The sequence below is a fragment of the Agelaius phoeniceus genome, chromosome 2, assembly GCF_051311805.1.
Source record: "Agelaius phoeniceus isolate bAgePho1 chromosome 2, bAgePho1.hap1, whole genome shotgun sequence".
In the NCBI taxonomy this organism is placed as follows: domain Eukaryota; kingdom Metazoa; phylum Chordata; class Aves; order Passeriformes; family Icteridae; genus Agelaius; species Agelaius phoeniceus.
In genome coordinates, this window is record NC_135266.1 from 113298147 (window position 1) to 113310642 (window position 12496).

The following is a 12496-nucleotide window of genomic DNA, read 5'->3' on the forward strand; positions in this document are numbered from 1 at the left end:
TTTAGGTGTCCTTGGCTGCTATCTGGCGTGAGTCCTTTCTTTAGGAAAAAAAAAAAAAGTATCCTACATAGCATAGTTTCTATTTGAACGTTTTCTTATCAACGAAAACTACATTTAACACACTACGTAAGAGAATTAATACAGCATCACTTTCTAACACAACACTTATACTATTCATTTTAATATTTGCGAAAAGCCAAATTATAAAATACGCATTTTTCGCAATGGAAAGGAGCAGACGAAGCTCAAACAGGGCAGCACGGCCCAAGCCCGCCGGGGCTGGAAGGCACCGCCATGGCCGCCTCGTCATGGCCGCCCCGCCCCGGCCCGCGGCCCGCGCCGGCGCCGCCCCGCTCGCCCTCATGAGGGGCCGCGCCGCTGCCGCGTGTGGGTAGCGCGCTTCGGCGAAGCCATGGCTCGGCGCGGCGGCCACCGCAGCGCCTTTCTGTGGTTCGTGCACGACCAGCTGCCCGAGCTGGAGCGGCGCGGGCTGTCCGTGGCCTGTGTGGGGGACGCTGTCCCCCACTGCTCCCAGGCATGGGAGGTGAGGGCGGAATGCCGGCGGGGCCTTTCGCGGAGGGTGGGCTCGGCGCCATTTCAGGTGGCTGTGCCGTCCTCCCCTCAGAGCGGGGACTGCTCCGGTTCGTGTGCCGTGGGTGGGGTGGTGGTGGTGGCGGTGCCATCCCCGGCTGGCAGGAGGAGTTCCAGGAGGTCTCTTGTTTGTGGCTTGCCCTCACTCGGAGGTACTTCGCCTTCGTCTTGTTGTGTATTTCTAATAAAGGCTTATGGCGTTTTTAGGAAAAAAGCGCCTGGGAGTGTTTGAGTTAGTCTTGGCGGCCATCAGTAATGTCCTTTGGAAGGGCAGGAGTGATTTCTTACACACGGAGTTTGTTGGTTTGTGGGACTACTAGAAGGAAGTAGAGAAGAAGGTAGAAACCTTTTTGTAACAGCTGATTTTTCTTCAAGTCCCTGACAGAGGAAGAGAAGACGATGTATGCAGAGAAGGCTCGTACGTGGAATAGCAAGAAACGCTCTCAGAAGACAGTGAAGGTGGAAACACTTGATACCTCTTTGAACCATCACAGCCTGTTCCTTTGGGCTCTTGTACCAAGTAAAATGTAGTTCTCTAACACCCTAGCTTTATGTTTAACAGTATTTTGCAGTGCTTGACTTAATTTTATTTATGTTTTTTTTAAATTTATACTGTAAATTGTAGTTACTTCTTGCCATAGGTTCATGTTGCTTTTGCTTTTTGGCTGTCATTGGTTTAGGTAGTTCTTGTCCGATGGCCTGAAAGCACGTCTTAGAAGCAGCTGATTTGCTTGTTCTGGAGGGGTTGTGTAGTGAACAGGTCAATGAAGTGTTTTGGCCTATGCACAAATAGAATAATTACACCCTGCCATTATCTTTAGGTTGGTTGGATGTGGGAGAGAGTAGTAACAGTGTTGTGGAGAACAATACAGAAGTAGGTAGTTGGGTTGAGTGTGTATGGTTGTGTCTGAAATGGTGCTAAACGGGTAATTTCTGCTATTTACTGCCTTGAAAAGGTGTTTGTCCCGTTTGTTTGTTTCTGTCTCTTTTCCTTTCCCAGCAGTTCTCTGAAGCAGAGTTACTTAAGAGTTTGAATTATGTGAGGTGTCAGCTTATTTTATTTCATTTCAGTCTTTGTTGGTAGTGTAAAAACTTGTGTGTCCAAGGAAAGAAAGTCACATTTACCCTCTGAGTAAATGGATAATACTGCATTTACTTCTTAATGCTCTGTTACTAGATAATGACTGCAAACTATGAATTAATGGTGGGATAAATTCCAGGACTTCAAAATACTTACATGCTGATAGAGAGAATGGCAGGATGATTGTAGTTTGCAGTAACTTGTAAAAATGGATTAGTTAAATTAGTCTAGACTAGAAGGGAGGTGTTAGGCAATATTTTCTGGTTTTGGGGGCCTGCATGTCTGGGAAAAAGCTGTTTAAAATGTGATCATCCTTGTGTCGTGTATCAGGCTGAGTGTGTGTAATTAATGGAACTCCATTTTTATATGCCAGAGAGAACTAAGTGAAACGGCAGGAAAGTCACAAATGGAGGCTTCTGTGTTTCCTTCCACAAGTTGTAGCATTTTAGAAGATTGTGAACAGAGAGAGGAACAAATAGTTGCTTTACCGGAGTAAAGCTCACCATCCTTACTGTATCAGGGGAAATATGGATATATGAGATTATGTGCTCTTGTTTTATTCATCCCAGCCTTGTACACACACAGCCACGGTCACTTTGTGTAGTGAACGTCCATGTTCCTCTTTTGGAGGTGGCCAAAGCTTGCTTAGATGGGAATAATTCCTCATTTTGTTTTAAACAGTTCAAACTGATAATTAACTTTGGCTGAGATGGTTATCTGCAATCAATGTGCCTGGGTGTGGATGTTATTCCCAATTTGGGTTTGAGTGATCAGATGCTGTAAGGCTGCCAGGTTTTTTTTCCCGTCCTATTAAAAGCTTATTGTTCATGAATGGATTTTCAGAGCAATCCAATGACTTCCTTAAGGCTTTATCAGCTTTTCATGAACCTCTTTCCTAGTCAAAGGCAACTAACACATGTGCCAGGTGCTTTTTTCATAAAACTTACAGAGAAAAGTTATAAATTCCAGTTTGAAGAGTTCCTTGCCTGTGGCAAGAGGTTGAATTTAAGAAAATACTTCTTTTTTTCTTTGTATTACGTTTTGTAAGTTTAGCTGTAGTTCTTCAAAGCAGTAATGGGTTGACAAAGGTACTGAAGAGAAATCTTGCTTTCCTGGCCTGCAAGTATACAGGCACTTTTATATATAAAACTTTTCCACCTAACCCCAGCTATTAGTGGATATTGCATTTTCCTCTGATATAAGGAGCTGAAGGACTTTATTTGGGGCAAGAAGACTTTTGTTGTTGTTGGTTTGGTTGTTTTTTTTTTTTTTAACTTTCTCATCTTTTCCAGACTTGTAAGGTGCCTGATCCAGTTCCTGCTCCTCTGACCACAAAGATGCCCAGTGTTACTCCTCTGCCAGATGCCTCTGCTCTGTCTTGGAAGAATGATCAGGGTATGGTGATTTTAAAGCAGTTGGTCCTGGTAGATGAGAGCTTGCCCTTTGAGGATATTCTCAGTGGTACCTGTACAAAGACTGTTTACATTTTGCTGAAAGCCATCTGTGTCAGATATTTTACACTACTGGGCTACTGCTGTAAAAGGTAGAGGGAGATCAGGGAAAATACCATTCCCCCCAACCTCCAACAATTCTATCCTCTGTTTTTTAGCTCAATGGGAGTATAGCCACTAACAGTTTCTTAACAGTTTTTTCAAGGTTTTTAAGGAAAAGGTAATTTTTCAAGTCCTACATTTATGAATTGACAAGGCATAATCCAAGTTCAGCATAAAAGAATACTTGTATTGATTTCAAAGGGTTAAGAATTGCTAGATATGAGTGTTCAAAATTGGTAAGATAGAGGTATTAAATAAAACAAGGGCCTGGCCTAATTGGGAGAATAAAAGAGGGAATATGCACTTTATAACATCCTGACTTGCTTCCTTATTGAAAGAACTCTCAAAAACTAAACCTTTCTAACCTGTACCCTGTCTTCAAATGGTTGTTCCAATTTGAGTTGGGTAGTGAACACATTTGTAATCTTCTACCCAATGAATATTACATTATTCTGAAAAATAATAAAAAGGTAGTGCTTACAAGGTAAGTCAAGAAGCCAGTTCATATCAGCTATGTGGTTAAGTCTAAAAAGCTCCAGCTTTTTACTTCACTCTCTTGAACTGTTTTCATGTTGCCATGGTTATGGGAGAAGCAAGAAACAGTAGCTCCATAAAAAGTGAAATGCTTATTAGTGCCCTCCGTGCCAGGGGTCATGCTCCCCTGTCATTGTGATGCAGATTTGATTGGGCTGATCATGCTGGCTGGCTTGAGTTGGCACAGTCATCTTTTAGCTGAATGAGAGGCATAATGATAAAGGATAATTGAGATACACTTCATGATGCTGCTCTTAATATTTCCCAGTTCAAGTTCTGTATGGTTCCCTGGAGCTGTATCCATTTTTTCATAAGGTAGGAGAGGTGTCTTTCCTGTGACCCCTGAGCTCATACAGTTTAAGACCCACATAAGGGAGCATGGCCCTTCAGGCTTAGGGCAACAGGTGTTAAATGTCTTAAAGACTGGCATACAAAATTATTTATGTGTGAAGACAGTTACACATCTCTAGTAGAGCAAGTAGGACTCTTTTGATGAGGGGCAGTAGTTAAGAGTAAGGATTAAATAGCTGTGTTAAACTTCACTGAGGACATTGTGACGGTCATGAAGAGAGGGATTAAGGTGTATTGTAAAATATTTGTCATAGTTGGATACTTTTTAATTAGTAAATGATAAACCTGTTCCTTAACATTTATGTTGGGTATTCTTGCCACTTTCTTTGGGAGCTCATTTGGTGGAAAAGCAATCCTTTTAATTAGCAGACTTCTCATCTTCTTGCCCCACAGGATTACTACCAACTCGTTTAAGTGGTGTCAGCTGCCAAATTTAGCTTGTGAGACTGTTTTGCAGCTACTGATTTGGTGTTTCCCTAACCTTATTTTATGAAAGAGCCAAGAGACCTATCCTTAAAAAGAACAACAGTTCCTGTTGGATTGCAGGCCTCTTAACATTATGTGGGTTTAGTTGCTTGTATTTTTTGGGTCTTTTGCCCCACCTCTACACACAGTAGGATCTCTGGAAGGTGTCCAATGTGCCTGAATTCTACATAAGTGTTGTCATCTTGTCATCTTGGATACAGAGAAAGAGCTGTGGGTTTTGCTCGGTTGTTACTCTTCACTCAGTCACAGGAGAAATTTCAGCAAAGCTTTCCCTTGATGAGGGTAGACCAGCATGGCTTCTGTAACCTCTGATGGCTTGTCTGAAGATGGTTCTGTTCTTTTTCTTTTAGATATGGTTGCAGACATCTTCTACTTCTTGGACATTTACAGCTACGGGAAGCTGCCACCCCACTGCGAGCAGCGCTTCCTTCCCTGTGAGATTGGGTGTGTCAGGTACTCCCTGCAAGATGGCATCCTGGCTGATTTCCACCACTTCATAGATCCAGGTGAGTTCCAGGAAACTCAGAAGTACTGGGGTGAGAGGGAGGCTTTCTGGGGTCACTGCTGCCCAGGGTTGCACTTCTGGTATTAAGACAAGTTTATTTCTTTGATTATAAATGGTCAGACTTCTTAAAATATCAGAGCAGTCCTGAGCTTGTTTCTGAAGAGAATTAGTGTCAGAACTTCATGTAACTCCAAAGAGGGTAGGCTAAACCCAGGAGGACTTGCACAAGTTTGTGCTTTATGTTTCATGTCAGTGAATGCTTTCTCTTAGTTGGACCTAAACACAATCACAATGCACTTTGTGTTTTAAAATGTATTGAACTGAAAATAACTTTTCCAAAAATAGTTGTGGCATGTTCACAAGGCCACAAGGGAAGTTGCTGTTCCTTTCTGCATATGGAACTTTGAGTTAAGGATCTGTTGGTAGTGGTGTTGAATGATGATTGTGCTTTCTCCTCTCTTTTGCAGAAGTACCACCACGTGGTTTTCGGTACCACTGCCAGGCTGCTGGTGAGTATTAATGGAGAAAAAGAATGGTGTGCAGTTTTAGACACAGCTTATCTCACCTCTGTCCAAATGCTTTGTAAGTCTTGATAGTCTCTGTCTGTATCTTCAGCATGAAGTGCTGATTAACAACAGGGTAACTCAAAGATACTACTTTAAAAGTTATGTTCAGCAGCTTGGCATATATTAACAAAATTAAAATACCTGCACCATTGTTGTGTCTGCCTGTTTCCTTTGTGACTCTCAGTAGTGTTTATAGACTCCAGTTTGTTTCTGTTAGGACACTTCCTCTCCTTGTGTACAGAGGGAGCAAACTTGGCCTGTGTACATCTAATACTTGGATAATGGCCTTTTAAAAGGGGCAGGAGTGTGTGTGTTTGCTCACAGCCCAGAGCTGCTGACAGAAGCAAGGTTTTGGTAGCTTAAACACAGACGCTGTCTGTGGAGAGGAGTGTGTGTGTTTGTGTGCATATATATGTATACAGAAAGGTAAAAAGGAGGAGGGAACTGTAGCTCTTAAGGAAACTGGACTTCTCACAATTTTGTGGCTTTTTGTTGTTGTTTATTTGTTTTTCCCCTGTCCCTCTTGCCCCTCCATTAGGTGATGAAACCCATAAGATCCCCATATCTGGATTTCACCTTCCTCGTTCTTGTTACGCCGTTGTCCTGCAGGAACTCATTGAGTTTGCCCAGCCAGCCGGGGGTGCTCAGCCTCGCTTCTTCTGCAGGGTATGGCCAAGGTCAAAGCTCTGGATCTCCACTTCTGCTTTCACTCCTGTTGGATGACTAAAGAGATACATGCACACTGATTAGGTTTTAGAGTAAACTAAGTGGGGAAAGACACTTTTTCCAGACTGTCCCAGTTCCTTTCAGGAAGAAACGGCCTCTAGAAGCCAACCTTTTTATACAGCAGAGACCTAATTTTCTGCCTTTTTATTTTCAGCCTGCACTTCTGGCTCTAATCTACTGATGAACAGGGTCTTTTGTTCTCTGACATTGTTATGACTTTGGTTAAGGGCTCCTAAGATTTGACTTAAATTGGATGTGCTCAATAATAGTCAGAAATCCTGCTTTTTTGAAAGGATATTTTTACGTTTTCGTGACTCTTTTCCCCATGAGAATTACACGTGTCTTAAATTTTTGCTCAAGTTTCATTTTTCCAGGCAACAGAACAAAATGTTAGGATTCAGAGGTGTTTAAGTTTCATAACAGGTCTATTATGTTTCAATTCAGTTCAAACCTAATGTTAATCCTTAAAAAGCAGGGAGGGACAAGATACTGGGTTCCATCCATAAATACAGGGCTCTGAAGAAGTATGCGTGAAATTTGGGTCCTCTTCAAGATAGTCGTCAGGGGAATTGCATTCAGTGCCACAAACAATTTGGTTTGGAGGTGGCTTTTTCAGACCTGGACAGAAGTCATGGAAGTGTCAGAATTCTGTACTGTACTCCTTTGAGATGACAGAAATCTTCTTTCCTCCAGTCTAATGACAGATTCCGAATCAACTGGTGTCTTGGTCGAATGGCCAGCATAACAGGTAGGGAATGGATAATTTTTGTCCATCCTTTTCCCCTTCCAGAAATAAGGGCTGTGTAATCATGGACAGCTGTATTTGTCTGAAAAGCATGTCTCAAAAGTTTTCATAAAAACTGGTTCTGATAGCTAGAACTCCTTTGCATGCTCCTTCCTCTTCCTTTCTCCCACCACTTTCTAGGAAGCCAGGTTTTATTAAAACCACTGGTGGAATATCTTTGAGCTTTGGTGCTGTGATAAAGAGCTGGGCAGTGAACAGGGACTGACTGAGAAATGAGCTGAGCAGGGTATCCAGTGACTCCTGTTCTCCTGGCCTGGATTTTCACTGAACTGTAGGCATTGGGAGCCACTGGGAGCTTTTTGCAGTAGAAGACCTGCTAATGAAACTGTACCAGAAGAAATACCAAAAGGAGCCATCCAACGTCTGGGTGTATAGAAAACTGGATGTCTGCCTGTGGGATTTCTCCAGTAATACCAGGTGTGTTGGGTGGTTCATTGTGTAGATGTGCCTGCTTTCAGATTTTCTGTGTTGGTACAAAAAGTGATACTTGCTTGCAGTGCTGCAGGAGCATATTGGGTGATTATGCAGTTAATTTAGAAATAGATTCTAGTGCTTCCTCTGCTACTAATTTAAGAAAAGAACTAATAATATGATCTTAAATTTCAGTAGATTTTAAAAAACTATGTCAATTATTCTTGTAAGTCTGGTTGGAATATGGATTTTAAGAACCATTGGGTTCATCTTTGTCTTTATAGCCAGGCGGTTTTGTGTTCCCATGAGTGTCTTCACCCTAGAGGGGGAGCTTAAGGAGGATGGAGGAATGTACTCTAAAAGACAGGTTTGGAGAGGAAAGTGAGGGTGTTTATGCTAGGAGGAACTATTTCACATTAATGGGAAGCTTGAAATGGTTCAAATGGTTTAAATTCCATTTGTCTCTTAGGGTTCTCTTTTCTCCCTGCCCCCCACCTCACCATGAAGTAGATTTCATGATAAGCAGACCTTTAAACTCTGCATAAACTACTTAGGGCAAAGCTATTGAACTCTGTGAAATTTTAAAGGTACTGCATGATCTCTGCAACAAAAAGATACCATTTTTAATATTTGTTCCTGTTCATCTGGCCAGACCGACTGTTCTTGTTGATGAACAATGTAGGTGCTTCTGAAATAAGCCTAAACTTCATTTCATGTAGGTGCAAGTGGCATGAGGAGAATGATATAATCTGCTGTGCTCTGGCATCCTGTAAGAAAATGGGGTGAGTATTGCTTGAGGAGTTGACTCCAGAATGATGGCTTTTATTTTGTTAGCATTGCAATGCTGAGAAAAGTGTTAATTACATTAGAATTCACTGTTTGACTTCAGAGGTATTCTCATTATGCTCTGGCATATCTCTACTTTGGAAACTTCTGTGCTGCCTGACGTAGAATGTAGATGCATAAGGTTCTGTAATCTTTTTGGTGGGGAGAAAGGAAAAGTAAATAGTTTGGAAATGAGGAAATGCCCTTTATGGTCTCTGATGGCAGCAGTAGTAGCACTTAGAGAGGCAATAATAAATAGTTTTCATTCAAAATACTCATCATGGACTGCTATGACCTGAAAAAAAAAAAAAAGTTGCTTTTCACACTTCTAAGTGCTGCATTTGATAACGTGGGGAAGCAGTTTGTTTTCATTTCATGTGTAGTTGTACAACAGACTGGTGGTCTTGGAAGGATGCAGGGATGCTGGCAGCAAGTCCTTCTGCCCTCTGGTATCTGTTCTGTGCATCTCAGGCTTTGGCTGTTTTTGTTCACCAGCTGAAGAACATAAAATGCTGTGCTTCCACACATCAGCATTCAAACCTTTAGCCAGACCTTTCTTGTTTGCCTTTTTTTCTTGGTCAAGTTACTGCATCAGTAAGTCCTTTGCTGGTGTGTATGGAGTCCCACTAACAGCAGCTCACCTCCCTCTGCAAGACTCTGATTGTGATCAAGGCACAAATACCAGGATTGTAAAACTGGATGCTGGACATACCCAGGTCAGATTTTTTCAATTGATACCCTGATTTATTTCCAGTTGCCAATTTCACATGAGCTGTTTTGTCTTTGGATGCTGTCCTTTGTGACATATATTGGGCAGACTGATGAACTTGCAGGGTTTTGACCATGATCCATAGGTTTGATGGATAGTGGTGTATATTTCATGTTAGCAGATACATGTACCTTATTTTGAATATTTATATTTTCATACAGAAAATGAAAGCTGAAAGTTCTGGATGCAACAAACCTTGGGGTTCTCCAAGACAGGATCAAGAGTTTGTTCCTTCTAATTGTGAGTTTGAAGCTTCCACATTTTTTTAGTGGGAACTTAATCCAGTTGTTACTTTTTCAAATTTCTGGGCTTAGATGTTGCCTGGAAGTGGTGCACAGCTCACACACTGAAGGCTCAAGCAGGAAGAACTGGCCTCTTCTTACTGGACAGAATCTTAGGGTCAGAAACATCTCTCAAAATGCAATTTTTCTTAAAAATGTTGCTCTCTGATTTATGCTTTTCTGTTACCTGAAGGCATTCCCATGCCCAGGTGCTTTGAGGCAGGGCCATGTTTAAAACACTCTCCATGTTCCTAAATCATTGCATGTACAGACCAAGCTAGTCCTTGTTCCAAGTGTTGTGTCACAACTCAGTTAAAAGACTCCTCTTTTAAAGTTTCTACTTGCAGAAAGGTTTTTATTTTTACTAGAAGGCCTCTGAGCCCAGTTCATTTGGGCATTTCGTGGCTAACCTTCAGAGGAATAGGTTTGCAAAATAAATAAGAATTCTGAGTTTGCAGCTTGATATCTTATGCCTAAGATCCATGCTGGGTTAAACTCTGTTCCACCTGGAAATCATGATCTTATGGTCTTGCTGTTTGTGGAGGACACAACCTGCCTGACTTTTTTAATCAGAGCTGTGGAATAGGTTCAGCTCCACAGCATGAAGAACAATTCCATTAATTTATGCAAGCTTTAAGGGCTGATTTGATGTGCAAACTGTATTTAATTTATTAGGTGATTCTCCATGTGGTGTGAAGACCTCCCCTTGTGGAACAAGTGCTGTACAAGGAAGAGGAGTTATTCGATTGCTGAGAAGTGCATCTGATCTATCCAAGTCTTTCAGTAATTGAAAATCTCTTTCACATCCAGGACAGCTGTAAATTCTAATTGTCTTTGTTTCCCTAAGATAACTAGTAGTTTCTCCAGACTGCAGTTTTTCATCTTCTGTGCAAACCTTGACAGTTGAAGTTCTTGTTTGAATGATAAAACTATTGAGTGGATTTAAAGAATCTTGTTCATTATCTACAGGAAGACTTATTTCGAAGGGACCTCACAGTCACATCTTTAAAACTGCATGCTGTACTAGTTATATTTCTTAATGAATAGAGTGCAAATTCGAGATTGATTAATCAATATAATTGAATTAGAAGAATTCTTTAGTGACCAGTGTGTAAACAACTTAAACTTTTTGCTTTATTTCTTTTTTTAATAGCCTTCCCATCTTCTGCATGTGGAAGATGGACTGTGTGTAACAGTCTTGCTTCAAAACTGATGCAGGGGAGAAAGTATTGAAGGTATGAGGGGCTGCCCTAGGGGAATTAATTAAAAGTCAGTAGTCCCAAAAGTTTGCTGTAATACATCAGTTTTAGCCATGAAAAATTTGAGTGGTCTTTCAAGGCAAAAAAGCACATTTTATGTAAAATGTCTTGAAAGAAATACTGTGGCAAATTTATCTATCTGTTAATGTTCTTAGAGGCACAGGCTGTATTATATACATCAGGGACAAGTACTGCATAGATTTTTTTTGTTTGCATCAGTTTTCATTTTAAGAAATGCATGTCCCTCAAACTTTAGAGACTGAAGAGAAGTGTAGGTGTTACAGGGTTGGTTTGGTTTTGGTCTTTTGATGGTCTTTTTTGGAAAGAGTATCAAATTCAAACTGATATATTTCACAAGAGTTTATTCAGGCTGGGTAGATACCAGTCATAATTATTTGGGGGCACATAACAAAATGGGACACTATCTTGGCATTTTCTAGGGAAGTTAGATGTTCCTTTTTATGGAGGTACTGCTTGGACTACTCCCCAAAAGGTTGTCTGAGCCTTGTGTTTAGTCCATGTATCTCCTAAGAAGTGATTCTGAGAAATAAGAGCTTATTTTGTTAAGTTGTTCCTAGATTTTGTACCAACAGATGTCCAGTTTTGAAATACTATTTCCATAGCAACTAACTCTGTGAAGATTTCATTCCTTGGTAGGTACTGAAACTCAAAATGAGGTGGTTTGTTCCCTTGAATAAGGAAAAAACACAACAAAACAAATGCAGGCAAAACCCAAAATGCAGCCAAAATAAGAGGTTTATTTGAGCATGCTGATCAGTGTGTCCGAAAAGGCCAAGTGCTGGTTTAGTTGGAAACCTGTTACAGTTGCTGTAAGGCCAGTTGAACCCTTTCTTCCAGTGTTTTAGCATCACTGAAGCATTTCTATTCTTACCCAGCTGTTCACCTTTATCACTGAATTTCCTCAATTGATTCTGTATTTCCTTTCTTGGAGGCTGCTGTCCTACCTGCTGATATTCACCAAATAAGGGACATTAAAGCTGTAAGGCTGAAATTTACCAATGAAGCACCTGGGAATGTTGTAACTGACTGACAGTGTCTATCAAGTAGTGCTAAAGGCTTTTCTGCTTTTGTGTAGACTTGTCCAGGTTCCTTAACTGACAGCCACTGCTGCATTGATATTTCATAGTGTACAGAGCTATTGTTTTTGAAGTATTTCCAGAGTTCACTGTTGGAATAAAAGTTTGTTTCAGTTCTTATGTAGGAGAGAATTTATTAAAAGTTGTTGTTAAAACTTATTCAGTGTTAAGTACATAAACCTAAGAACGTTTTTTTACTAAGCTTAATGTAATGCATGTCAAGAGTGAGATAAAGAATATGAGCAGAAGTGGGAAAATGCCATTAGGATTCTGTGGCATATCTGTACCTTACCACCTGTAAATTAAAATAGCACATAAGATGGTGAAGATCTAATTATATGCTGTAGGCAGTGGGCTGTTAACTGGGGCAGTAACTGTCTTACTGTAATAACCAACAACTCTAGAGGGGGTTTTTTGTAGTGGAAATCATAAGATCTGTGCCATTAGAATGAATACACTGACTTAAAGTAGCCCATTTCATACTGTTAGTCTGCATTTATTGAGGGGGAGCCCTAACAGCTGTTGAAGGATGATAGAAAATGCTTTTGTTTGGGAGCTCTGCTTCCTTGACTGTTCTGCAATTTGCAGCTCTTGATTTCTGGAAGAACAAATTCTGAAAAACAAGCACAGTATAGTAGTGCTTCTCTCCTGTAAGT

At 40.9% G+C, this 12496-nt stretch overlaps 1 protein-coding gene across 1 annotated transcript; it reads left to right on the top strand.

The window, feature by feature from the left end:
• The first annotated feature begins 412 nt into the window (after positions 1–412).
• Positions 413–11988, top strand: MAEL (maelstrom spermatogenic transposon silencer). Its single transcript, XM_077174721.1, has 12 exons — positions 413–544; positions 967–1050; positions 2965–3067; positions 4947–5102; positions 5569–5610; positions 6206–6333; positions 7087–7141; positions 7474–7615; positions 8329–8391; positions 9018–9150; positions 9365–9443; positions 10160–11988. The coding sequence occupies exons 1-12, from the start codon at positions 413–415 to the stop codon at positions 10273–10275; spliced, it is 1233 nt and encodes a 410-aa protein (XP_077030836.1). The 3' UTR covers positions 10276–11988.
• Positions 11989–12496: the final 508 nt, after the last annotated feature.